We start from the raw sequence: 27,721 nt of genomic DNA on the forward strand, positions 1-27,721 counted from the left end.
TGTGAGGATCAAGAGAGTGTGAGAGATGGAGATGTGGATCAAAATCTCCCCAACAATCCTGAAAGATTTGACACACACATCCCGATTTGCTGGGGCATATGGGGATCACAGCAGGCAGACATTTCTGGGGGGGTCATTGCAGGGAGTGAGGAGCACTGGGCTGCGGGGGGGGGGGAGTCTGCGAAGCGAAGGGCAAGTTCCCTCCTTGTCCTGAGGATGGGATCTGGGAGGTGGGGAAATAGGACGGTGAATACGGCCCCTCCTTCCCTTCTGATGGCTCTGCTTCTGTCCCTGCGCAAGGAGCCCAAGGGGATCTGAGGGACCCTGAACTCGGAAGTGTCCCTTTCATGGTGCAGATCCAGCAGCCCTTCTCCATGCATTCCCAGCACCCATCTTCTCAGGAGAAACCCTCAAGCCCTTCTTTCTCTCCAGGGAAAACTCATATGTGCAGGATAGAGATGGGTCAGCCCTTGTGTCAGTCGTGGTGCAACTGTCCCTTCTCCGACCAGCTTTCTACACAGCACTGATTGGCTTGCTGTTGGGTCAGTCGGGAGAGGAAGCCGGTCTGCAACAGAGGAAGCATCTACAGCAGAAATCCTGTCTCCATGGGATACCTGATAATGGTCACTGATTGCACCACCTGGGGAGTCTGGCCATGCTTTTGCCATGCATAGCTGCCAGGTTTTCCCTTTTCTCGCGAGGAAGCCTATTCAGCATAAGGGAAAATCCCTTAAAAAAAGGGATAACTTGGCAGCTATGGCCATGGTTAATACTTTAGTTCCTGAATCCAGGTTACAGACTCACCCTATTCATACACAAATATGCCCTTAAGACCACGTTTGTAAGCAAAAAGACAATGGGAAGGCTTTCCCCATTTTTCTCCCTTAGTGCGGAGGAATATTTGAGGTCATTGGGAGAGTCAAAATGGCTTCAGCATTCCTCTCCCATACTATTTCAGACAAATAGTTCATATATGAAGATATGTGTGCATTTATGAGTGTTTATTCTATATTGGAGACCTTTGTTGTTGTTTAGTTGTGTCCGACTCTTCATGACCCCATGGACCATAGCACGCCAGGCACTCCTGTCTTCCACTGCCTCCCGCAGTTTGGTCAAACTCATGTTGGTGGCTTCAAGAACACTGTCCAACCATCTCATCCTCTGTCGTCCCCTTCTCCTAGTGCCCTCAATCTTTCCCAACATCAGGGTCTTTTCCAGGGAGTCTTCTCTTATTGGAGACCTTAAAATTCTTATAACAAACTGATGTTTCACTGACAAAGGGCTGCATTTATTGAGAAAACGGGGCTAATTGAAAGCACCTGCTGTTAACAGGTGCCCAGCGGTGTGATTGGCAAATATCTGGATACCGTTTAGCTGAGCAATGTTTGCAAAGGCCGTTTACAGAGTTGGTTCCACAGGTTATTGCACATTATCAGACGTTGGCGATTTTGTCAAAACGACTCACTAAAAACTGGCACCGGGATGGAGGGCTGGGCTGTTTCTCCTCCATATGTCTTGGCTACTAACTAGAAAGAGGGGTGTGAATGGAGGGAGGGGCGAGGGGGGGAGACGGCAGTTCATTCATTAGCTTGCAAAGTAGTCTGAGGTTGAAGTGCTGATTGTAAACAAAACAACAACTACAACAAACTCCATCAGCTCTCACAGGGAAATGGTTCCTTAAACGAGCAACCACCAAGGATGAGCATTCCATTAAAAAAAACATTTAAAATAAAATATATAAAACTCTATATTTCCCCCGTATCAAAGCTGCTCTGGGCTCCACCCAACTCCAAGGCAGTAGGGATGCTGAGTAACCGCACCTGAATTTCCTGGAAAGGAAACACGCCCATTTGCAGACGTAAAAGAGAGAAAACGAAACCAGCTCTCTCTTCCTGGAGTCTCTGCCATGGCTGCCGCTCGGAGTCCCGTCCGCGATCTCTGCGAGGAAGCCACTTGCCCCATCTGCCTGGAGTATTTCAGGGATCCAGTGATCATTCATGAGTGTGGGCACAACTTCTGTCGATCCTGCCTGATCCGGTGCTGGGAGTCATCCGAGGGAGAGGCTTCCTGCCCTCAGTGCAGGGAAACGGTTGAGCAAAGCAGTATCACGAGAAACCAGCAGCTGGCAAATGTTGTAGAAATAATTAAGAAATTCAGCCATCTGGGGGGGAAAGAGGAGGCAGAAGGAAAAGGAAGAGTCTGTGAGAAGCACCAGGAGCCCCTGAAGCTCTTCTGCCACGAGGACGGAAGCCCCATCTGTGTCGTGTGTAATGTTTCCAAGGAGCACAAAAGACACGAGGTGGTTCCTCTAGAGGAGGCGTCCCAGGAATACAAGGTGGGAAAACCACCCCACCCTCTGAATATATATAAGGGTCTGGTTGCTTCTGTTTCAAGTGTATCTGAAGAAGTGTGCATGCACACAAAAGCTCATACCAAAATAAAAACTTAGTTGGTCTTTAAGGTGCTACTGAAGGAATTTTTTTTATTTTGCTTCGACTCAGACCAACACTGCTACCTACCTGTAACTAGAAGGTGGGGAAAGGCAGTGGGTCTTTCTTGGGGGTGGAATTGCTGCAGACAAGAGGGGCTTGCAAAAATAAAATTAAAAATAAGAAAATGTAATTTATTCTCTCCACTTGCAGCCCAAAAGGAATTCTTGTGCAGCCTGATAAAACTAAACTTCTGAAACTTTATACAATAAACGTTTCTTTTTCTTTTTGAGGGATTAAAGTGTGCCCAGTGACCCCCTGAATGCAGGTTGCAGTAACTCCCCTGGGACAAAAGATTACAACATCTAGGATTAATTTAATAAAAAGGAGGGGGGACATGTTGGAGCTGTGTTCAGTGTGGGGGACAAATAGCAAAACCCAAATGTTTCTCAGCTCTGATATAGGGCAATTCCATTTCTGCCTCATCTAGGATGGAAAAAAAGTTTGGAAAGTGTTTAAAGATTACATAGCAAATTTTGTGGGAAATGCTGATCTTTCAGATGACTTATGAAGGCTCAAAAATTGTATATCAAAATGGAAGTAAGGATATAAGTATTTACAGTGGTGCCTCGCGGCTAGACGAATGCCCTGCTAGATGAAAATTTCGCTTAACGAAAGGGTTTTCTGATCGGAGATTGCCTCACTATACGACAAGGTTTTCTATGGCCACTGCTTCATCTTGCGAAGCGTGGCCATAAAAACCTCCGATGAGAAAATCAGGGCATTCATCTAGTGAAAGGGGAACCAGCTGTAGGGTGGGGAGAAGGCAAAGGAAGATGAGCTGTCAGCGCCTATCAGATGATCTTCCTCTGCCTTCTGCCCGCGCTGCAGCTGGTTCCCCTTTGTGTTCTGCCTTCCGAACCCCCGTCAGATGCCGGCTCTGTCGGGCAGGGGGGGAGGCGCAGGAACGATCCTGCGCCTTTCCCCCACCCCGCCTGTTCCCAGGAGCTGAAGTGCAGGGGCTGCGGGGGCTTTTCGCCGCCTGACGTCCCCTTGGCTTGGGGATGTCAGGCGGCGAAAAGCTCCCACAGCACCGCAATTCGGCTCCGTCCCCTGCTCTGTCGGGCGGGGTGGGGGAAAGGCGCAGGAACGATCCTGTGCCTTTCCCCCACCCCGCCTGTCCCCCGGAGCCGAAGTGCAGCACTGAGGGGGCTTTTCGCCGCCTGACTTCCCCGAGCCAAGCGGCCGATCCCGGGCCGGCTTGAGGGCAAGCGCGGCACGCTTTCTCTTGTTAGCCCCGTGCGCTGCGCTCGCCCTGTCCTGTGCCAGCTCTGTCGGGCGAGGAAGCACCCGATGGTTCTCTCTGCCTGCTTCCCCGAGCCGTAGCGCATCGGGTGCTTCTTCGCCCGACAGAGCTGGCATAGGACGGGGCTTCCGAACCCCCGTCCTATGCCGGCTCTGTCAGGCGGGGTGGGGTGGGGTGGGGAAGCAGACTCCGCTTTCCCCTCACCCCGCCCGACACAGCGCAGATCAGCCGAGGCTTTTCGTCCAATCCGCGCTGTGTCGGGCGGGATGGGGGGAAAGCTGTCGGCAGCAGGGGGAGAGGAAGGAAGGAAGAGAAAGGGCTGCTTTCTCTTCCTTCGTTCCTCTTCCCCCCGCCACCCAACAGCCCACATCTGACGGGGGTTCGGAAGCCCCGTCAAATGCCAGCTCTGTCGGGCGAGGCAGTGGGGGGAAAGAACCTCCGCTTCTCCCCAACCCCCGCCCGGCACACACCTCTCTTGACTTGGGGAAGGCAGGCAGGCAAGAGAGCAAGCACCTGCCTGCCTTCCCCGAGCCAAGAGAGCACCCATAGGAACGCATTAATTGACTTTTAATGCATTCCTATGGGAAATGGTGACTCGCTAGACGAAATTTTCGTAGGACGAATTGAGTCCTGGAAAGAATTTATTTCGTCTAGCGAGGCACCACTGTATATGAGTAGAAGGGGGGAGCGCAATATAAGATTGGCTGGAAAGAATGATAGGGTGGGTGGAGGGGGTGTTAGAGATGAAAAATTCCTCGAAAGATTCCATCAACAGTGTCTCCGAAAAATTGTACACATCACTTGGGAAGACAGGCGAACTAATATCAGTGTAGTGGAAGAAGCAAAGATCACCAGTTTCGAAGCAATGATTCTTCAACATCAACTTCATTGGACTGGTCATGTTGTGCGGATGCCTTCCAAAGCAACTGCTCTATTCCGAACTTAAAAATGGAAAGCGTAATGCTGGTGGTCAACAAAAGAGGTTTAAAGACTGTCTCAAGGCAAATCTTTAAAAATGTAATATAAACACTGACAACTGGGAAACACTGGCTTGCGAGCACTCCAGTTGGAGAACAGCCTTTACCAAAGGTGTCATCGGCTTTGAAGACACTCAAACTCAGGATGCAAGGGAGAAATGTGCTAGGAGGAAGGCACGCTTGGCAAATCCACACCATGATCAACTCCCGCCAGGAAACCAATGTCCCCACTGTGGAAGGACGTGTGGATACAGAATTGGCCTCCACAGTCACTTACGGACTCATTGTTAACGCCGTGTTTATGGAAGACAATCTTACTTGGCTACAAGTGATCGCCATAGAAGAAGAGGAGGAGGAGATGAAAAATGGTTTTTATTATGTATTGATTATGTATTTTTTTTGTAAGTTCTGTAATTTATTTTTGGTTTAAAATAAAACTTTATAAAAAATGTGTAAAGGGTAAAGGGACCCCTGACAATTAGGTCCATTCGCAGACGACTCTGGTTTAATGGCCAAGGGAGCCTGCGTACAGCTTCCGGGTTAATGTTAATGTGTAAGGCAGCCCAAATTGGATTTTGTTTTCTTTCCAGGATCAAATCAGCAGCTGCCTAGACAATGTGAGGAAGGGGAGAGAGAAAATTCTAGTATTGAAAGCAGACACAGAAAAGGAAAGCCAGGACCTGCTTGTAAGCACCATTATTACTACTTTAAGATGAAAAATGCTATAGTCTAGAATCAATTATCTGGGCGGGGGGTGGGGAGAATATGGAATACAGAAAGAGGTTTCTTTTTGAACAGCCTTATCTCCCACAGACATGAAAGACCATTTAAAGGAGGGGGTGAGCTTGTGGTTATGGAACTCTTTCCCTGCTGAATATTGGTGTAATCTCTCTAAAATGTCGGAAGTGGGCTTCCAAAGGAATTGGGGTAGCTGGCCTCTTCATCCTGCAACAGCAGACTAAGTGCCTGATATTCACCCACTGTTCTCTTCTTTCGATCTACTTCTTACAGAAGCACGTGGAAGCAGAGAGAGAAAAGACTGTGGCTGAGTTCAGGCGACTCCACCAGTTTCTGGAAGAACAGGAGAAACGTCTTTTGGCCCAGATGACAGAAGTGGAGAAGGAGATTGCAGCAAAAAGGGAGGAGCACCTGGCCAGACTCTCCGGGGAACTCTCCTCTCTTGACAGCCTCATCCGGGAGATGGAGGAGAAGCTTCAGGAACCAGCGAGTGAACTCCTGCAGGTCAGGCCTGGTCTTGATGCAAGAGGGTGAAGTGTGCTGCTTCATAGAATCATAGAGTTGGAAGAGACCAAAAGGGCCATCCAGTCCAATCCCCTTCCAAGCAGGAAACACCATCAAAGCATTCTTGACATATGCCTGTCAAGCCTCTGCTTAAAGACCTCCAAAGAAGGAGACTCCACCACACTCCTTGGCAGCAAATTCCACTGCCGAACAGCTCTTACTGTCAGGAAGTTCTTCCTAATGTTTAGGTGGAAGCTTCTTTCTTGTAGTTTGAATCCATTGCTCCGTGTCCGCTTCTCTGGAGCAGCAGAAAACAACCTTTCTCCCTCCTCTATATGACATCCTTTTATATATTTGAACATGGCTATCATATCACCCCTTAAATGACAGGCATTTTTAGTCACATAGAAATGTTGCTGGAAAGAAAACATGAAGGATGAAAGGCATCAGTCCTGGGGTCGCAAAAGGGGCCCTGCTAGATCAAACCACAGGCCCCTTCATTCTAGCATTGTGTTCTCGCATTGGCCAAACAGAGGTCTCTGAGAAGCAAAAAAACCAGTAGTGCTCTCCAACCCTGTGATTCCCAGCAGTTGCCACTCAGCTGCTTAGTAATTATAACTGACTGCAGAAATCACTACACTGACATATTTATTTCTTTTGTTCCAGGATATTGGAAGCTTCTTGCAGAGGTAAGTGACGGAAAACCCCTGGCTCATTCTCATGCTACAAAAGTTCCCGTTCAACGGGTGAGAAACTCACTCTCCAGTTCCTCCTTCTAGAGATAGCTTAGGACTCCATCATCCATTCACAGACAAAAACAGGGACACATTTTTTCTAGCTTTTAGTCTCATCTACAATCTTGGGAAGGAAGCCATTCCTCGTTCCCCTCCATTGCATATCTATGAAAGCCCTTCTCTGTGATGGATTCATTTACTATGCAATTGATACAAAATTCAGAAATGCACATACCAGATCTATTTTGTTCTACTCATTAATGCAGTGGTTCCCAACAGGTGGTCCGGGGACCCCCAGGGGTCCACGAGCTATGCCAGAGGGGTCCTCAAGATCCTATTAGAATAAAAAATATATTAAATATATTTCGTATGATAACAGATTTTTTGTTTTGGCCACTTCCTGCATGAGCAGAGTCTAGCGCAAAACTAGAATTAGATAGAGGCAGTAGTTCTGCTGTATGCCGCAAGGACTACAAGAAACTTGGAGATTAGGCAATGAAAAAGATCCTTCCATTTGCAACCACATATCGGTGTGAGCAAGCATTTTCTTCCATGTGTTTCATGAAAAACAAATACTGTATAGGAATCGGCTCGACATGCGGTCGGATTTCAGAGTGAAAGTTTCAAGTTTGGAACCTAATATTTCAGAAATAATGGTCTCAAAGGACAGATTTAACTCATCTCATTAAGAACTGAAAATTAAAACTAACTGTATACTGATGGAGTACTCTGTTGTAACTATAAAAAACGTATAAATATAAAATGTAGAAAGACTCTTAATTTGGCTCTCACTTTTTAATTTTAGGATTAGGAATTAATGGGGGTCCTTGTCACAATAGCGGCTCAATGAGGGGTCCTCGAGAAAATTTTGTTGGGAACCCCTGCATTAATGCTTCACTAAAACTAGTGTAGTCCTAAAATCTCTGTGCAAAAGCCCAGTATTGCTCACTTTTCTTCAAATAAATAATCTGCATATATCAGCTTCTTTACCTTCAATCTCATATTCCTATATTTCCTTCAGTATATTTTAGTTTTCCTTCAACTCGTTAGGTGCTCTCTAGATCCACACATCAACAATATGGTCATTTTTGCCATAGGAAAACCCTGCTCCCAAGTCTTCATGATATATCCATCATGCCTTTATCATCAGAATGAGACACCTGCCTTGTCAGAAAGTTTCTTGCATTGGAAGGATGTTGGCTTGACTTTGTTCTCCTCCTCCCAGGTCTCAGGTGAAGGAGAACTTAGAGAATCCTCCTGTGGCTTTTCCTCCTGACCTGAAGTGGAGGATCTGGGACTTCAGCGATATAAATCTCTTCCTGGAGGCTGTCACGAAGAAATTCAGAGGTAATAAAGAAGGGCTGAAAATATTTTATACTGGACATTTAAAATTATTCATGACATGCTCCAGGTCATTAGCAGTGCCAGGAAAATGGAAGGCTTATTTATTTATTCTCTTTCAATATCTAGAAGCCACACTTTCATATGTAGATGACTCACAACTGATTTTACTTATGCAATTGAAAGAGGAGGATAAACCCTTCTTGCTGGGCACCTGGAAGCTCTTGTGAGATCTTGGGGGAGCCTCCCAGATTCCAGTCAGCAAAGTAAAGGGCTTGAAAGTTCTTGCCATGAAGGGTTTGGCCACCACTCAAATCACTTTTAAGACCTTTGCCATGAGAGGCTCCTGCAAAATCTCATGGGGCCATCTTGAGATCTCAGATGGCAGGGGTGATTCCGGGGTCATTTTGACTTTGCACGATTTGCCTTTATGCACAATCCCCAGGAATGTGACCCTCCCTTAAGTTGTGAGTTGTCTGTAAAAAGTTGTCCTTGACCTCTTCGCATATTTCAGTCAGGGTTTGGGTGCTTTCACACATCTCACCCCTTTCCCAAGTAGCCTCACCTACAGCTTTTCGGGCATTTTTCTCGTTCCTTTGACCCTGAGATTGATGTAAGGGAGGCAGAAAGAAGGAGGGGCTGTCCAAGAGCCAGCAAGGAGCAGAAGGGACTGGGGTTGAGGCGTCCTGTCCTGGAACAGGGATGTCTGGATCTTCTTGTTGAGGTGGAGATCTTCTGGGGGTCCTGCTCCTCCAAAATTAGGGAAGGCCTGAACCTTGACGTCACCCCTGCCCTGGTTATGCAGGGATAGCCTGTATGGTGAGTTTCAGATAATTTTAACAGCAACTCCCACACTCTCCAGCTGGCGTAACCAGTTGTTAGGGACGATGGGACTTGTAGTCCACAACATCAGGAGTGCACCACACTAGCTACAATCTCATGAGCTCATATTCTTGTTGCCAGGTTTGTGATCTGAATGATGGTGTGATGCTAAATCTCTGTTCCCTTTCCTCTTCCAGACACACTGGAATATGGACTTCAGCTGCAAAAAGGTACATTTATTTATTTATTTATTTATTTATTTATTTATTTATACCCTGCCCATCTGGCTGGGTTTCCTCAGCCATTTCGAGTTCAAACAGAGGCAGAAATTCGGGAGAGAGAGGATCCACTTCCCAAAAGACTGTAGCTCTTCTATCCATGCCTTAAAGGTAAAGGGACCCCTGACCATTAGGTCCAGTCGTGGACGACTCTGGGGTTGCGGCGCTCATCTCGCGTTATTGGCCAAGGGAGCCAACATACAGCTTCCAGGTCATGTGGCCAGCATGACTAAGCCGCTTCTGGCGAACCAGAGCAGCACACGGAAACGCCATTTACCTTTCTGCTGTAGCGGTACCTATTTATCTACTTGCACTCTGACATGCTTTTGAACTGCTAGGTTGGCAGGAGCTGGGACCGAGCAATGGGAGCTCGCCCCGTTGCGGGGATTCGAACCACTGACATTTTGATCGGCAAGCCCTAGGCTCTGTGGTTTAACTCACAGCACCACCCACAGTCCATGCCTTATTTCCCAGAGGCATCTGTTCAGTGAGAGCCGGGTGTTGCACAAGATGGGCTCATGGCCTGAGCCTGCAGAGTCTTAGGAAGCCCCCAGCCCAGGATGGCTGACTTTTCTGTGCCAAATCTCAATAAGACACAGGGGTGGTGTGAAGCTCCTGGCACATGAGGAGAAAATATCCCTTTGAGCCATACAGGTCCCTCATAAGATCCTCTTAATTTCCCATTAAGAGTGGGAAATAAATGCATGAGCACAAATAGCTCAGAAAATGGCTGCAACAACCTTTGGGGGCTGGAAGGTAAATGGGTTCTGGTGTCAGTGGCAGGGAGCCGCCTGAGTGTCAACTCCAGGGGTCCGGCTTCCCTGCAAGATGGGGGTCTTCCCTCAGCTTCTGTATTGGAGGGGAGACATGACTTCTCTGCTGCAACATGATGGCAGACTAGAGAAACCTGAGTAAACTTAATAGAGCAGTTACAGGTAGGTAGCCGTGTTGGTCTGACGTAGTTGAAACAAAATTTAAAAATTCCTTAAAGGTGCTGCTGGAAGGAATTTTTTTAATTTTGTTAAAAGAGCAGGACAGAATTGCACCACAGACCAGGGTAAAAGGCTCAATGGGAAGACAGAAGTCCAGTCTGGCCTGATCCTGTACACCACAAAAAGAGAATCGTAAGAGCTGGAAAGGGGGCAGCAGGTGGCAGCATAAAGGAAACTTGTTGTTGTTTAGTCGTTGAGTCGTGTCCGACTCTTCGTGACCCCATGGACCAGAGCACGCCAGGCACTCCTGTCTTGCACTGCCTCCTGCAGTTTGGTCAAACTCATGTTGGTAGCTTCGAGAACACTGTCCAACCATCTCGTCCTCTGTCATCCCCTTCTCCTAGTGCCCTCAATCTTTCCCAACATCAGGGTCTTTTCCAAGGATTCTTCTCTTCTCATGAGGTGGCCAAAGTATTGGAGCCTCAGCTTCAGGATCTGTCCTTCCAGGGAGCACTCAGGGCTGATTTCCTTCAGAATTGATAGATTTGATCTTCTTGCAGTCCATGGGACTCTCAAGAGTCTCCTCCAGCACCATAATTCAAAAGCATCAATTCTTCGGCGATCAGCCTTCTTTATGGTCCAGCTCTCATTTCCATACATCACTACTGGGAAAATCATAGCTTTAATTATATAGACCTTTTTCGGCAAGGTGATGTCTCTGCTTTTTAAGATGCTATCTAAGTTTGTCACTGCTTTTCTCCCAAGAAGCAGGCGTCTTTTAATTTCGTGACAGCTGTCACCATCTGCAGTGATCAAGGAGCCCAAGAAAGTAAAATCTCTCACTGCCTCAGTTTCTTCCCCTTCTGTTTGCCAGGAGGTGATGGGACCAGTAGCCATGATCTTAGCTTTTTTTATCATATTTTGTGCTCTCCTCATTCACCCTCATTAAAAGGTTCTTTAATTCCTCCTCAAATTCTGCCATCAAGGTTGTGTCATCTGAATATATGAGGTTGTTGATATTTCTTATTATCTTAATTCCGGCTTGAGATTCATCCAGCCCAGCCTTTCGCATGATGAATTCTGCATTTAAGTTAAATAAGCAGGGAGACAATATACAGCCTTGTCGTACTCCTTTCCCAATTTTGAACCAATCAGTTGTTCCATATCCAGTTCTAACTGTAGCTTCTTGTCCCACATAGAGATTTCTCAGGAGACAGATGAGGTGATCAGGCACTCCCATTTCTTTAAGAACTTGCCATAGTTTGCTGTGGTCGACACAGTCAAAGGCTTTTGCATAGTCAATGAAGCAGAAGTAGATGTTTTTCTGGAACTCTCTAGCTTTCTCCATAATCCGGCACATGTTTGCAATTTGGTCTCTGGTTCCTCTGCCCTTTCGAAATCCAGCTTGCACTTCTGGGAGTTCTCTGTCCACATACTGCCTAAGCCTGCCTTGTAGAATTTTAAGCATAACCTTGCTAGCGTGTGAAATGAGTGCAATTGTGTGGTAGTTGGAACATTCTTTGGCACTGCCCTTCTTTGGGATTGGGATGTAGACTGATCTTCTCCAATCCTCTGGCCATTGCTGAGTTTTCCAAACTTGCTGGCATATTGGGTGTAGCACCTTAACAGCATCATCTTTTAAAATTTTAAATAGTTCAGCTGGAATATCATCACTTCCACTGGCCTTGCTATTAGCAGTGCTTTCTAAGGCCCATTTGACTTCACATTCCAGGATGTCTGACTCAAGGTCAGCAACCACACTACCTGGGGTGTATGAGACCTTAATATTTTTCTGGTATAATTCTGCTTCTGTTAGGTCCTTACAGAAGGAAACTCTTACTTATCTTTAAAATTATATTCTTTTTTTAAAAAATATATTTTTATTAATTTTCCAATTAAAACCAATTATATCACATTCATTATTTCAAATTATACACATATATATATCAATCAAACCGAATGTTATGCCAAATCATCTAGAGAATTTTTTTTTGGGTTCCCATGCTTCAAGAAATTGGGGATTCCTCGCAACCGTCCACTGCCGTCTTTTTTCTAAAGTTCAAATCGTCTCTCCAAGTTCATAATAATCCAGATCTTCCCCTTACAGTCACATAGATGTTTTCCACTTTCAACCGATTGTTTCCCAGCTGCTGAGATAAATATCAAACAGGGTTTCACAGATGTTCTTTCTCCTGTGTGGGTTAATCAGTCCAGCCTCCCCATAAATCTTCTTAGTCTGGAGCTCCCTGTTGCGTCGAAGCAGCGCCATCTTAAAAAGCTCAAATCACTTTCGTTTTCTCTCATAGCCATGTAGATTAACGATCTTTATAAAATTTACAGCTTTTCCAGGCAGAAGACCCAAACATCAAACCATAAACTCTTGGTAAATTAATGGATCTCCTTGCCCTATAGCTGAACTTAGCTTCAGGTCGCTGCTCCAATTCAAAGTGCGTCACAGCTCATAAATCCTCCGAACGCGTCCAGGACTCCTTCCGTCCGACTAGGGGGGGGGGGGCTTTTCTCATCGGCAACTCCACATCTTTAAAAAATATGCTCAGTAACAACAGTTTATAAAGTTCAACTCACACAGTCTTTTGCTTCTCTTTCACTCCAAACAAGCCAGGACATCGCGTCTGGGAAGGTACGAAGTAACTCATATGAAGAAAAAAAAAAAACTCACTTCCCTTATCGCTCCGTCCCCATCAATCCTTCTTCCAGATGAAATACAGCCTTTGACTCCTCTCCCTCAGCAGCATAAATTTCTCAGCAGTAAACAGCGCTTCTTCCCCTCCTTCTGAAGTATGTCCATAGATTTAAGCCTAATTATCTTCTTTAACCATGGAAATCCCCGCCATGCAGATTAGCGTCCGGGAGTCCTGGCCCTCGTAAGTGCTTTTCAGCCCAAGCTCCCCCCACTCCATAAACAGTCGGAGTGGGTCTGGGGGCATCGCGGGCCAGCGGCCCCTCTCCGTAACCCCCGGAGAGGGTAGGGGGTTGCCATTTACTCCCCTAGCAACCGCCAAATTCCTTACGAAGGTCAGAGGGATTGAAAACAGGTCCGCCATTCCTGCCGGCGGAAACCGGAACCTCTAAAATTATATTCTAGGATGCTTTTAGACAACAGCAGTGAGTAAAATGCATAAAGGCCAATCAATACAACAATAAACTAGAAAAACATTTAACAAAAAATTGCACTGGCAACATCCAATATCACATTTAATTTCCAAAGGCTGCTGTATAAATGTGTCCTTAAAAAGAAATTGCTTGATAAACTTTCCATAATGTGGCCGGGGGGGGGGGGACGGGACTGCAGAGCAGATCTTCTTTCTGATGTCCACCAGCCTGACCAATTTTGAAATGGGTTTCTCATGATGCTTCCACTGCCCCCCTTTTCCATAAATGTGAGGAACAGTGAAGAAGTAGCCAGTCAGGTCTGGGGAGCCAGGATAGTGTCTTTGCATTGAAGGTGACAGGTGGGTGTTAGAAATTTGGAGGAGATTGAAGCTCTCACTCTGGGGAAGAATCTCAGCGGTAAAGATGGTAATTCTACCTATGATGCTCTTCTTATTTCAAGCAATCCCCATAATAACGGGACAAAGCACATTTAAAGAGTGGCAGAGGACCATATCTAAGTTCATTTGGCAAGGACAGAAACGGAGAATCAAATTTAAACTCCTAACAGATAAAATAGAAAGGGGGTGTTTCACTCCCTGATTTAAAGTTGTACTATGAGGCGGCGTGCTTCACGCGGATAGCAGATTGGTTGAAATTAAAAAACCCACAGTTATTAGATCTAGAGGGATATGAAAATGTCTTCGGGTGGCATGCATACCTATGGTTCTATGTGGATAATGTGTGTTAAGTGCTTTGAACCCCTGAAAGAACTGCAAATGTTTCAAGAATCCTTATTAAGAACTTGATGAACATCCCTGTTTCGAATGCAAAGTCATGGAGTCCCTGTTCATTTCAGAGGGGGTGCTATTTCTGTCATGTGCATAAAGAAAAGTCAGCTTCCCAGTTGATGTTTTTTTTTTATTTTTAACATAATTTTTATTGGTTTTTACAAATTACAAAAGATGGTACATACATAAACACCTTTTCCACCTTCTTCCCACCCCCCTCCATGGGTCCTCCCCTGCCACAGAAGTATCCCACGCAGGTGATCAGTCAGAAGTGGTCCATTTTATGATTGGGTTTCTGTCCTCCTCCCCCTCCCCTGCCCCCCAAGCCCCCCCCTGCCACCAGGGAGCTCCAGTGAACCAGGGCAGTACGCAGGAGTTCATCCATCCAACCATCTATTGTCATACCAAAAAAAAAAAGAAAATACAAAAAGAGAAAAAGAGAAAAAAGAGAAGAGGAAAAAAAAAGACAAAAAGGAAAAAAGACAAAAAAAAAAAATTCATCATAATTGTTAAATTCATAATTGTTAAACCATATTTTGTGGGCTTCCCCACCCTCCCACCCTTCCCCGGTTTTCCTCCCTTATTTATCATCTTCAACAGTTTCATAGTTCATATTTTATAACATACACCTTTATATCTTATACCACTTTTAAACTATTATCATTTTCGCCTATTGTCCAATCACTGAGAAATCAAACTCCCATTTTTTCTTCCCGTGCCTAATTTTTACCCCTCTATAGGCCTCCATATTTTCACCTTTTTCCAGAATCAATTCACTTTTTAAACCTATAACTATTCCCAAACTAACCTTACTCCCCCCGAGTACCTGCTCCACCCCTCCAATCCAGCAAGTTCCATAGTCAGCAGTCCAGTTATAGTCCTATTAACCCATCCTTACAATCACCACTTCACTTTCCCTTCACCCCACCCCCTGTTTGCAGTCTTTTGCCATCCAGGCCTCCATATCAGACCCCTGAGCTTCTTCTCTTCTCTGCTTAATTTTTCCTTCTTCCCTGTGGTCATTCTGGAGTTCCAGTAAATCCAGTCGTGCCCCCCTCGAAGGGGAGGCACTCCATCCAACTTTTTGTAGAGTAAAATCATCATTTTTTTCGTGATGGGCTTCATTTTGTGTTAAATCATCACAGTCATCATCATTGTCATTCTCACATTCATCTTCTTCAGTTTCAAAAGCTTCATCTTCTAGGAAATCATATTCTGTCATCACAATCTGGAATTGTTGCTGTAACACTAGCCGTTGTGTCTCCTCTTGACATAGTTCTATTCTTGTTTCCCACATTAAGGTCAAAACAGTCCGCTGAAACTCAGGCGGGTACCTTTTTGTTGACATAGTTCAGTCCTGTCAAGGTCAAAACTTGTCACATGGGGTGGAATATGATCGCAGTCTATTTTCTCGACTCCATTTTAACAAGCTGGCTGCATTCTTAAAAATAAAGTTCGAACTCACATTTCAAAAGCATATAAACCAAAAAAAAATTCCCAAAAAGTCCAGAGATAAAGATAGAAATAAAATTTAACTATAAATCCTGGTCAGCTCACTGGGTTTTCTGGGCTGCCGGCTCCCGAGAAAAAGAAAGGTCTTTCTTAGTCTTAACTTCATTCTGCAGGGCAATCACAACAGTCTCTCTCCCCTTTTACCCTGCATTTAGGGGAGATTCTCTTTGATGCCTTTGAGGAATCCTTTTAAGTTAAAATCTTCTGTTTACGGCTTCGGGTTTCTGTTTACTGTCTCTTATGTTACCGTGGGGGGGGGGGTGGCTTCCTCTTTTCCCCTCTCTCCCAGGTCCAAATTGTTGCCTTAATTTACATTCCAAAGAATCCAAATTACTCACAGTCTATTCATTTGCTGAATGTTCTTTGAAGAATTGGCCACCTCCACTTCCCAGACTCGCAGCTTCGCACTCTCAGAGCAGCAATGTCAGCCTGTCCGCCGCGGTTCACCTCCTCGCTCTCGGGGGCTTAAACAAAGCCGATCCGGGGAGGAGAGAGCCCGCTTTTGGCGCCGCCAGGCAAAATCTGTCCCCAAAAAGCACGATTTGGGGCTTTTAAGGAGGTTTCGTTTCGCTGGAACGATTCCCTCCACCTCTGAAGCGCCGAGGTCCGCTCCGCTGTGCGGACCCCCGTCTGAGCAAGATGGCGTGGTCAACCGGAAGCCCCCAGTTGATGTTTTTTCTCTTCTCTTTCCTCCTCTGCCCTCACAGAACATGTAACTTTGGATCCAGACACAGCAAATCCCTGGCTCATCCTGTCTGAGGATCGAAAGAGTGTGAGAAAGGGAGAAGTGCGTAAAGACCTGCCAAACAACCCTGAGAGATTTGACACACATTTCTATGTGCTGGGATGTGAGGGTTTCACATCAGGCAGACATTTCTGGGAGGTCATTGTAGGAAGAGAGGAGAGATGGGAGGTGGGGGTTGCCAGAAAGTCTGTGAAGAGGAAGGGTGTTTTCTCTTTTGGTCCTATTGAAGGGATCTGGGGTTTGGGGAAGTGGCTTGGTGGGTACAAGTTATGTTCCCCCCATGAGGACCCTGTTCCAAGTGAGGAGCCCAAGAGGATCCGAGTGACCCTGAACTGTGAAGGGGGACGGGTGTCCTTTTATGATGCTGATACAACAGCCCTTCTCCACACATTCTCAGCAGCCTCCTTATCTGGAGAGATCCTCCTGCCCTTGTTTTACGTGAGCGAGAAAGCAAACCTGAGACTCTCTTGACTGAAGGTGCAGACAGACAAGCGTATATTTATTGCCATTATGGCACATTCAGTCTCATCTTCAGCACTGAGCAGACAGGCACTTAAGGAGAAACCATATTTGCAGAACTGTGATTGGCCATCCCTTGTGTCAATCATGATGCAACTCTCCCTTCTCAGGCCAGTTTGTAAATGACACTGATGGATTGGGTCCCCTGTCAGTCCCCAAACTTGCCTGTTCTCTCTCCCTTGGGAATCGGCTATTTCTGTCAGTGCAAGAGGTGCAAAGGGGGAAAGAAGCAAGAAAATAATTTAGGAAACAACAGCAACCCCCCCCATTCCTGTTTTGATGTACAGTAGTGCCTCGACTTACGAATTTAATCCATTCCGAAGACACCTTCATAGGTCGAAAAATTCGTAAGTCAAAAAGCGCCATTGGAAACGCGATTTCCCATAGGAATGCATTGGAAATGGAAAAATTCGTAAGTCGAAGCAACCCTATCTAAAACCGCCGCAATTTCCATTCGGATGTCGAAAAATTGTAAGCGTGCGGCCATTTGCCCCATTCGTAAGTCGAAAAATTCGGTTGTCGTGTCATTCGTAAGTCAAGGTACCGCTGTAGTTCTTTCTCCAACCTCCAAATCTGACTTAAGATTGGTAGAGATAATACCATCCTCTTTTCTTAGTAAAATCAGAATTATGCACGGGCCTCACTTAAAACCTTCCTCTGCCTCAATCCTGCTCTGATTCTCCCCCAAGACCTCCACTGGCCAGGGAGATGGAAGTTCCAAAATCCCTTTTTTGCTGCTACTCAGGAAATCTTATGTGGCAATTCAGCAAAATCAGAAAGCTGTTTGCTAGTTGAGTACAGTCAGCCCAGAACTCACACACAACTTAATTACTGTGATCGCAGCCTGGCATCCTTCGTCAAAACACAACTTGATAAATGGAAAGAGGGTGAGAGACCAGGAAATATTGTTGGAAAGGACTGTGTGAGATCTTACAAAAGTCTCCAGAGTCCAGAAAGCCTTTGGCAGTGGTGGAAAGAGTTTCTAAGTCCACCGTGCGTCTCGGACTCTAGAAAGGTTGCATAAAGCTCTCAAGATCTCTGGCTTCGGACAAGTACGGAAGATTACTTGGGGGGGGCATTTTCCGGGGTCTTCCTGACTTATGCAATATTGCCTTTGAATGCTGACCCCAGAAACCTAACCACCGTGCAGGTTTTGGGCCTCAATGTAACAAAATCCCCTCTGACAGTGAAGAGCCTCTGTCAGAAGTTCTGAGGAGAAAACATTTACAATCTAGAGGATGTCCGGGGGGGGGGGGGGGTTAGATTCCCACATATACAATTATTTTCTCCAAGGTGCTTTGTAGCAAAGTGTCAGATACATACCTGTATTTTTAGAGATCCCCTCTTCTTAACCTTTTGTATAACGGGCCTGGAAGAATTTGGGAATATGTTTCATGTGCTAACATGTTTTATTTTATTGAAGATTGTATTTCATATTGCTCCTATGTTGTTTTGAACTCAACAGTATAATATCCATTCCCCATGACCCTTCCGCCAGGGATTTTAGGAGGGTAATATCCTGTTTTACCCTCAGAGGAACCCTGTGAGGTAGAAGAGGCTAGGCCGAGAGACTTAGAAAAAGGAAACACATTAAAGTTTATGGTCAAAAGGGATTTGAACCTGGGCCTTGTTATCCCAAGTCCAACACACTGGGCACTGAGAATCTGAAATATTAACAAGGGTCCCTTCAGAGATGTGCTTGAAAGCCCTCCCTGCAAAGTCCCTCTATATCAGGCATCCCCAAACTTCGGCCCTCCAGATGTTTTGGACTACAATTCCCATCATGCCTGACCACTGGTCCTGTTAGCTAGGGATCATGGGAGTTGTAGGCCAAAACATCTGGAGGGCCGAAGTTTGGGGATGCCTGCTCTATATGTTGTAGCTCCTGTGTTGTTCAGACCTTCCTGTGTTGACAGTGTATGTCTGCAGGAGGAGTCTATCCAGTTGTGAGTGAGTGGCAGATTTCAGGGGTTTCCATGCATAAGCTCGTATTTCGCATCTGGATCTCAGCATTCTGATTAAAAATGAAATTAAATCCCCCCAAGTCTGAAGTCTGCCCATTCCTTTATTTATGGGAATCACACAAACAGGAGAGAAGTAAGTCTCAGCGGTATCTGCCATGTCAGTGAGAGAGCAGGTATCCTATTGACGCCCTACTTTTTAACACACAGTTGTGGGCAAATGGAAGGGGGGAAATGAAAAGAATGCCTATTGCAATAGTTCCCCACCCCATTTTTTAAAAAGAAATATCTTTATTGTTTAAAAAGGCATAAATACAATCAATACAAGATACACACATATTCACACATTCAAAAAAAGAGAGTTATATAAAGGATCAAAAAAGACAAAAAGGACAAAAAGAAAAAAGAAGAAAAAAAGAATTTAAAAAGAGATAAAAATAAAGATTGGTCTTCCAATTATTCCGTCTGTAACTTCTGTTATTCCTAATTTCTTGCACATTCATAGATAAGTTAACTACTTTTTTTTTATTCATATATTGTAACTCAGATTCAGCCTAAACCCACTATCAGAGATTTCGATATTCCGTTTTTCATTAGATATTCTTCAAATATCTCCCATTCTTTCTTCACTTTTTGTTTTGTTTGCCCTCTTATTCTTGCAGATGTTGTTGCCAGTTGGATATATTCTACCATTAACGTTTGCCATTCTGCTGTATTTGGTACCTTCTCTGATTTCCAATTTCTAGCTATCAGGATCCTTGCCGCTACTATCCCATACATAAGTAATACTCTTTTTGATGTTTTAATTTCCACCGGTATTAAATTTAACAAAAATATCTCAGGTTTCTTCCTAAATGTATTTTTAAATAATTTTTTCAACTCATCATATATCATACTCCAATAGTTACTTATCATAGGGCAGCCCCACCACATATGTATCATGGATCCTTTTTCTCTTTTACATCTCCAACCAAGGTCTGAATTGTTTTTGAACATTTTGGCTATTTTCTCCGGTGTTTGGTACCACCTGTACATCATTTTTAATATATTTTCTTTTAAATTATAGCAGGCAGTAAATTTCATATCTTGCTTCCAAAGTTTTTCCCAATGTTCTATTGGGACATTATATCCAAAATCCTGGGCCCATTTTATCATCGTTGATTTAGTTTGCTCTTCTTTGAGTTCCCATTCTAGTAGCAGGTCACCCCATTTTCAACAGAAGCATTGCAACCAGTGCCAGACAGATGGGGCATACAAACAGGGAGAGGCGTTTTAATTCAACATTTTTATCAGGGTCGCCCAAATGGAAATTCTCAAATCAAAAGAGGAAGTGAAAGTAGCACATCTTTCAAATCTTTTCTGAGTTCTGGTTACAGGTAGGTAGCCGTGTTGGTCTGGATCGAAGTAAAATAAAAAAAATTCCTTCTGAATTTTTTTCAGAAAGGTGCTACTGAAGGAATTTTTTTATTTCTGAGTTCTGTAGAACAAAGAGGAAATTGAGCCTACAGCCTTGTGCCCACTTCCCTGGAATAAGTCCCTTTGAACTTACTCTGAGTAGACGTATAGGAGTGCCCTTTATTTTCTGGATACAGACCAAATGGATTAGCTCACAGGTTTTGGTGATTGCCTGGAGAAAGGACTTCTTCACATGGCACATCATACAGTTTTGGCCACTGACTTCCACAGCCTTTTAAAGTTGGTGAGACAAAGGAGGGTTTGAGGCCAAAAGCCCTTTCCTGTTTTTCGCCTCCACAGCTTCAGCTTATTCAGAAGTAGACTGCCTCTGCACCAGGAGGTTTCACTGAGCAGGATGCTAAATTCCTGTTGAAATTAGGCTTTCTTAGCACCATTTCCCCCTCTTCAGAGGTGGGGCACCTATGAGAATGGTCCACCCTCAGATGCTGGGGGATTTTCTGGCTGATATGACTGGCACTTCTGTTGAAGCCCTGGTCAATCTGTGAATATCCGGATAGCTCACGATCCCTCTCCCACTTTGTGAAGCCCATTTGGCTTTGTGGTATACTCTCAAGCTGTGCAGGTTAGTTGTCATAATCCTCATTAATATTGGCTTAACGAATACAACACAAACATTAGTGTCTATGTCGGGATAAACTGCTGCTCATGCTACTTTTTTGGTGTCCTCACGGGACTCCTAGGCTGGGCATCCACCCCAAAAAGTTTTCAGAACTGTCCCCTCAGCCCCCTTTATTCAGTTACAGACCCTTCTGCAAAATGTCAACACAGAGACAGCAGGAATCATGATCCACAAGGATCCAGAATATGAAACTGAAATCAGTTTTTGGTGGATTTGTAATTCCCTCAAATGTTTTGCCTTCCTTTTTACTCCGACATAGAGCCAAATTAAGAAGGGAATCCTCACTTCAGCATGGATCAAATGAAACGTCAGAGAAAATTGGTCAGAGCATCAACACTGAAAAAAAAACATACGTAATATTTTTTTTTCCTTTTGGAATATGCATCAACCACCAAACAATAATACTTTAGCAGTACAAGTGAAAAGAGTGAGAACCCTCCCCCCCCCCCGCCCAAAAATAAAAATAAAAAATGCCATGGTTAGTGTTAATTTTTCTGAGAGGAAGGACAGACTGGAGATGGGATCAGTGGATGGGGGGGGGGGGGAATGGGAAGAAGCTGGACCTGAAAAGCAGCTTTAAAATTCCCCAGGTCTGTGGGTGTGGATGGGTGTCCAATTGTCCCGTGGAAATGTGCATCGCAGTGGAGGATTGGGCTGAACATTGTGCCCTACAGGTTGGAAAGAGTCGGCAGAGTTAGATTCATTCCCTGCCTGGCGTTGGAGGCTGGCGGTGCAGCTAAAAAATAAACAAAAGCACTTTTCTCTGCCTCTCCTAGGTGCATGGCTCCTTCCTATTAGCAGCAAGGAATTCTGCCCATTCTCTTTAAAAATACAGTAAATAAATTTCCATATCAAAGTGACCCAGTTCCACTTAAAGGCACATATCTAAGGCAGCAGAGATCCTGAGTCATCCTGCTTGAATTTCTGGGTGGGGCAAGCAATAGCCAAGAGCTCCGGAGCAAGGAAATCTTAGAGTCACGCCCGTGGAATCTCCTCCTTTTTGCGCGCGAAAAGCAAAGAAAACGAAACCAGCTCTTTTCTTGCTGGCGGGGCAACCATGGCTGCTGCTCGGGGTCCCGGCCAGGATCTCTGCGAGGAAGCCACTTGCCCCATCTGCCTGGAGTATTTCAGGGATCCAGTGATCATCCCGGAGTGCGGGCACAACTTCTGCCGATCCTGCCTGATCCAGTGCTGGGAGAAATCCGAGGGAGAGGTTTCCTGCCCTCAGTGCAGGGAAATCATTCCGCACAGGAACCTCATCCCCAATCGGCCGCTGGCAAATGTTGTGGAAATACTGGTAGCCGAGAAAATCTCTCTTCCAGGAGAAAAGGGGGCAGAAGGAAAGGGGAGGGTCTGCGAGAAGCACCAGGAGCCCCTGAAGCTCTTCTGCAAGGCGGATGAAGCCCCCATCTGTGTCGTGTGTGACAGATCCAAGGAGCACAAAAGCCACGAGGTGATTCCTCTAGAGGAGGCGTCCCAGGAGTACAAGGTAGGAAAATGCAGTGGGTCATGATTTGGGGTGCAGTGGGGAGAAATAGGTGTGGACAAGGGAGACTTGAAAAATAATCTTTTAATACACACACACACACCAAACAAGAGAAAATCTCCAGCAAGAGATCCTGGGTTGCTTCACAGGAACCAAATTCTGGGATGCAGAAGGGTGGCCTAAGCACACTATTCAACTTGCCTATTATCTGTATACTAAAACGTTTGTTTCTAAAGAAAGGAACCAAACTGCTTTCTCTTCAGGATCAACTCTGCAACTGGATAGAAATTCTGAAGAAGGAGACACGGGAAACTCTGGCAGTTAAAGCAGACTTTGAGAAGGAAAGCCAAGACCTGCTTGTAAGTGTTGCTCTTCCCGGGGTGTGAAAAAGTGCCATATATTTCAGATTCGCTGTCTAAAATCCAGAAAGGTGTGTGTGTGTGTGTGTGTGTGTGTGTGCATGTTTATCTAATGCACCCCCTTACTATTTATAATGGCCTGATTGCCCACAGGAAATGAAACAGCATGGTGTGATAAGCTTGCTTCTGAATATTGGCGCAATTGTCAGATGTGCCCTTCCTAATGAATTCTCAGAACTGATCTCTTGAGTCTGCAACGCCACACTCCGGTTCCTGAGACTCACCCACTGTTCTCACCTTTTCACTTTATTTGTTGCAGAAACGAACAGAATCAGAGAGGGAAAAGATGGTGGCTGAGCTCAGACGGCTACGACGGTTTCTGGAAGAACTAGAGAAAAATCTCCTGGCCCAGATGGCAGAGGTGGAGAAGGAGGTTGCCCGGAAAAGGGAGGAGCACCTGGCCAGGCTTTCAGAGAAGCTCTCCTCTCTTGACAACCTCATCCAGGAGATGCAGGAGAAGTATCAGCAACCAGCGAGTGAACTCCTGCAGGTAAAGTCTGATCCACACGGTGGAGTGTACCAATTCACGTTACAAACGGGGAGATACTATTTTTGAAATCTCCCCCACCCACATTAAAAAGTAGCCAATCAGGGGAGGAAGGCTGAACTGCTATACATTATCCCAGTCTTCAACACTTTACAGCCTGAAACTCACTTTTAAACCAAACATGCATTTTTTAAAAACAAAAAAACCTGACCCTGCACAAATGGCTGTACTTTGCCATTTGACTCACTTATCTTACAATTATAGATCTGTATGTATTTGGTGGGGAAGGTTTGGTTTAAATATATATACAGTATATGCCTGTTTCTGCTTTAGCTGTTGAGCGTTTGAAATAGACCCACTCCATGTTACACAGGGAAATGTCTTCACTGAATTTCCCTGTTTCTTTCCCTCTAGGATATCAGACGTTTCTTACAGAGGTAAGCACAAAGATCATCTAGGATCGCTGCTTGGGAACAGCCACATCTAAGGTGTAGGAAACTACAGTGGTACCTCAGGTTAAGTACTTAATTGGTTCCGGAAGTCCGTACTTAACCTGAAGCGTACTTAACCTGAAGCGAACTTTCCCATTGAAAGTAATGGAAAGTGGATTAATCCGTTCCAGATTAACACCCCCTAAAACAGCAATTTAACCAAAATTTTACTGTCTAACGAGACCATTGAGCCATAAAATGAAGGCAATAATAAATGTACTGTACTATAAAATAAATCAGACAGTATTTTAGGTGGGGGGAAAAAACATTTGCAGTGCAGTGGTACCTCGGGTTAAGTACTGAATTGGTTCCGGGGTGCCATTTGCACCACGAAAAGTACTTAACCTGAGCGGCACTTCCAGGTTAAACATGCCCAACTCCTGCAACCGTTACTCATGAGGCATGTGGCTTTACAGAAAGCTACTCTTCATTGGAAGAGTGGCGGATTGATGATGGTCTTCTCCCCCAGGTCTCAGGCAAAGGAGAAGTTTGACACTCTCCCGTTTGCTTTCCCCCCTGCCCTGAAGTGGAGGATCTGGAACTTCTGCGATATAAATCCCTTCCTGGAGGGTGTCGTGAAGAAATTCAGAGGTAATGAAAAAGAGCTGCAAGGTTCATGTTAAAAATTGTGCATGGATGCCTCGAGGTCAAGGGCACAATACTAGACTAGTATAATCCCTCCTTCCCGCTGCAGGGAGGCCCAAGGACCAGTTTAGTTCAGTATTGAATGAAAGGTTAATTGCACAAGGCCAGCTCCAGTTCCCAATTCTTTCACATTTCCACTACAGGGTCATCTAGTCCAACCCCCTGCAAAGCAGGATTTTTTTGCCCAACATGGGTCTTGAACCCGTGACCTTGAGATTAAGAGTCTCCAAGGCTCATGTTATCATTACCAGATTTCTGACCGGGAATGGTGGCATGGCACTGAGTCTCTGTTCCCCTTTCCTTCTCCAGAATCTCTGTGGTCAGGACTTCAGCTGAGAAAAGGTAAATTTCCAAGTGTGTTTGGGGTGAGGAGCTCCAAGAGGTCTCCTTCGGAAGGGGGTCATTGGAGGCACATTTCATGTTCATTTCACATTTCATTTCACATTTCATTTCTGTGTCCATTCACTAATAAAGACTGGCAGACCATAGGTGGCGGCAGCACACAGCTTAAACGATCCGGCAGGTGGGTCCACTGCTCCACATCAGAGAGATTTCCCCCCATATGCTTTAAGCTCAAAGAACCCAAATTCTGTTGTGTGTCCTCTTCTGCCCATGACTCACTCAGCTGTGTTTTTTTCTTCATGCACAGACAATAAGATTATATCCTCCTTAGCCCATGAGTCCAGACATGTTCCCTTTCAAGACTTCTCAGATGTTTCTTTGTTATTTTGTCAGGGATGTTCTTAACCAAAAAAGGAAGGTGGCAACTCTGCTGGGTTAATTCCTCCTAACTCATAATCTCCTAAAATAAGGGAGGCACTGCTGAACACTTACATCCAGGTTTTCGCCGTTTGAGAACCAAGGCACCACTGTATCGCCCAGCCCTACAGTGCAGCTGCCCCCAAGAGCCTGCTGGCCTGAGGCAACTGCCTCACCACATGGAAGCCTTGTTAGACATGGAAGCCTTGTTAACAAAATAAGGAAGTGCTTTTCCTCGCCATATGTTTAGACGTAATCCAATCTCCCACCTGACATTGCTAGTCTTCTCTTTCCTCACCTGATCCCCCCACCCCTACCCCACTGCAGGAAATGTAACTTTGGATCCAGGGACAGCCCATTCCCTGCTCATCCTGTCTGCAGATCTTAAGAGCGTGAGGAAGGGAGAAAGACATCAAGACATCCTAAACAACCCAAAGAGATTCGACTACCAATACTACGTGCTGGGACGTGAGGCGTTTAGGGAAGGCAGACGTTTCTGGGAAGTCGCTGTGGGGAGCGAGGGGGAATGGGCCGTTGGGGTGGCCAGAGAGTCCGTGAAGAGGAAAGGCGAGTTCATCCCAGGTCCTAAGGAAGGGTTCTGGCGCATAGGGAAGTGGAGTGATCAATACAGGGTCTCCACTCGCAATGGGCACCCTGTTTCGATTCTGGGTGGGGAGCCCAAGAGGATCCGAGTCACCTTGAACTGTGAAGGGGGACGGGTGTCCTTTTACAATGCTGATACAGCAGCTCTTCTCCACTCATTCTCAGAAGCCTCCTTCTCTGGAGAGACCCTCCTGCCCTTCTTTTACGTGAGCAAAAAAGGCATCTTGAAACTCTCTGCCTAAGGGTGGAGACAGATGGGCCCATCTCACAGCACTGATACAGCTTCCTCCCCAGCAGGGGTGGGCTTTGGCAATATTTAGCAATACACTGCCCTAAGCAAGGTCAAAATTTGCCAACCCCAAATGGTTTTTCTCAGTTGTGGGCATTCTCAATTTTGCGCCCCCTTTAGCTCAGTCACCCTAAATGCAGGATCAAACTCACAAGGTTACTTCCGCCCTGAGGAGGAGCCATAAGTTGCAGCAGAGTGATTCGCTGGCCCATGTGGCATTCATGACGCCACGCCTCCTTTTCAGCCCGGTCCTGTACAAGGGGTGCTACCCAACTGAGCAGACCCTTTCCATTGTTTGACAAAGTTGGCCCTGTTTATTGACTTAAATGGGTATACTTTGAATAGGACTAGCTTTGGGCACCACGCACAGCAATGATTTTGGCTGGTTCTTGGGTCAATCAAGAAGACTATCATCATCATCATCATCATTTATCATTTGTACCCCGCCCATCCGGCTGGGTTTCCCCAGCCATTCTGGGCAGTTTCCAACAAAGATTAAAATACAGTGGTGCCTCGACTTATGAATTTAATCCGTTCCGAAGGCACCTTCATAAGTCGAAAAATTCGTAAGTCGAAAAACGCCTTTGGATACGCGATTTCCCATAGGAATGCATTGAAAACGGAAAAATTCGTAAGTCGAAGCAACCCTATCTAAAAATTCGTAAGTTGAAAAATCCCTATCTAAAACCGCCGCGGTTTTTCCCCGGATGTCGAGACATTTGTAAGCGCGCGGCCAATACCTCTATTTGTAAGTCGAAAAATTCGGTTGTCAAGTCGTTCGTAAGTCGAGGTACCACTGTACATTAAAATGTCACACATTAAAAACTTCCCTAAACAGGGCTGCCTTCAAATGTTTCCTAAATGTCAGGTAGTTGTTTTTCTCTTTGACATCTGATGGCATTCCACAGGGCGGGTGCCACTACCGAGAAGGCCCTCTACCTGGTTCCCTGTAGCTTTGCTTCTCACAGTAAGGGAAGCATCAGAAGGCCCTCAGCACTGGACCTCAGTGTCCGGGCAGAATGATGGGGGTGGAGACGCTCCTTCAGGTATATTGGACCGAGGCTTTTTAGTGCCAGCTTCTAATAAACACATGTCTGTATGCAGTTTTGACCAATGTACACCCCCCCCCCGCAATATATTTCTCCTAGCATAATGCATCTTTGTATGTTATTTTCACAACAATATTCATTTTCATGCTGCCAGTTTTTGAGCACTTTCACCCAATAGATATTCACAATAAGTATTGGGAAATATTTGGATTGCAATATTTGGATAAATGTACATTTCAATGGATAGCTATGTTTAGGTTGTCAGGTGGCTATTGGAACGTGTGGATCAGATTGATTCAGTTTTCAGAATGTTCCTTTTTCAATTATTTTTTAAAGCATATTTTTATTAAAGATTTATTGGTTTACAAAAGTATGTGCAGTGTCTCTTTTTTCCAAGTTACATTTCCTACAGATCAGTTTCATTTGTTGAGACATTAGTGTTACATTAGGAAGAAAAGGGGGGTGGAGGGGGCGTGGTGAGTGGGGGTGGGGTGGCAATGCTTCCATTCTACTTAGTGTACGTGGGGGTTTTTTGTGTCAGCCTCGCTTGTGCGGGTTCTCTTTACTATTCACAGTGGTACCTCAGGTTAAGAACTTAATTCGTACCGGAGGTCCGTTCTTGACCTGAAACTGTTCTTAACCTGAGGTACCACTTTAGCTAATGGGGCCTCCCGCTGTCGCCGCACCGCCGCATGATT

General features: G+C 45.4%; 2 protein-coding genes across 2 annotated transcripts; both read left to right on the top strand.

Moving 5' to 3' along the window:
• Positions 1–1,885: 1,885 nt before the first annotated feature.
• On the top strand, positions 1,886–19,991 carry LOC118080123 (E3 ubiquitin-protein ligase TRIM7-like). The gene is made up of 6 exons (XM_060270788.1): positions 1,886–2,335; positions 5,724–5,954; positions 6,621–6,643; positions 7,914–8,035; positions 9,049–9,081; positions 16,183–19,991. Exons 1-6 carry the CDS (start codon positions 1,907–1,909, stop codon positions 16,689–16,691), a joined length of 1,347 nt encoding a protein of 448 aa, XP_060126771.1. The 5' UTR covers positions 1,886–1,906; the 3' UTR covers positions 16,692–19,991.
• A 1,503-nt stretch (positions 19,992–21,494) lies between these two features.
• Positions 21,495–27,354, top strand: LOC118080990 (zinc finger protein RFP-like). The gene is made up of 7 exons (XM_035107074.2): positions 21,495–22,284; positions 22,545–22,640; positions 22,960–23,190; positions 23,602–23,624; positions 24,148–24,269; positions 24,633–24,665; positions 25,410–27,354. The coding sequence occupies exons 1-7, from the start codon at positions 21,853–21,855 to the stop codon at positions 25,925–25,927; spliced, it is 1,455 nt and encodes a 484-aa protein (XP_034962965.1). The 5' UTR covers positions 21,495–21,852; the 3' UTR covers positions 25,928–27,354.
• Positions 27,355–27,721: the final 367 nt, after the last annotated feature.

Source organism: Zootoca vivipara, chromosome 2 (assembly GCF_963506605.1).
Source record: "Zootoca vivipara chromosome 2, rZooViv1.1, whole genome shotgun sequence".
In the NCBI taxonomy this organism is placed as follows: Eukaryota; Metazoa; Chordata; class Lepidosauria; order Squamata; family Lacertidae; genus Zootoca; species Zootoca vivipara.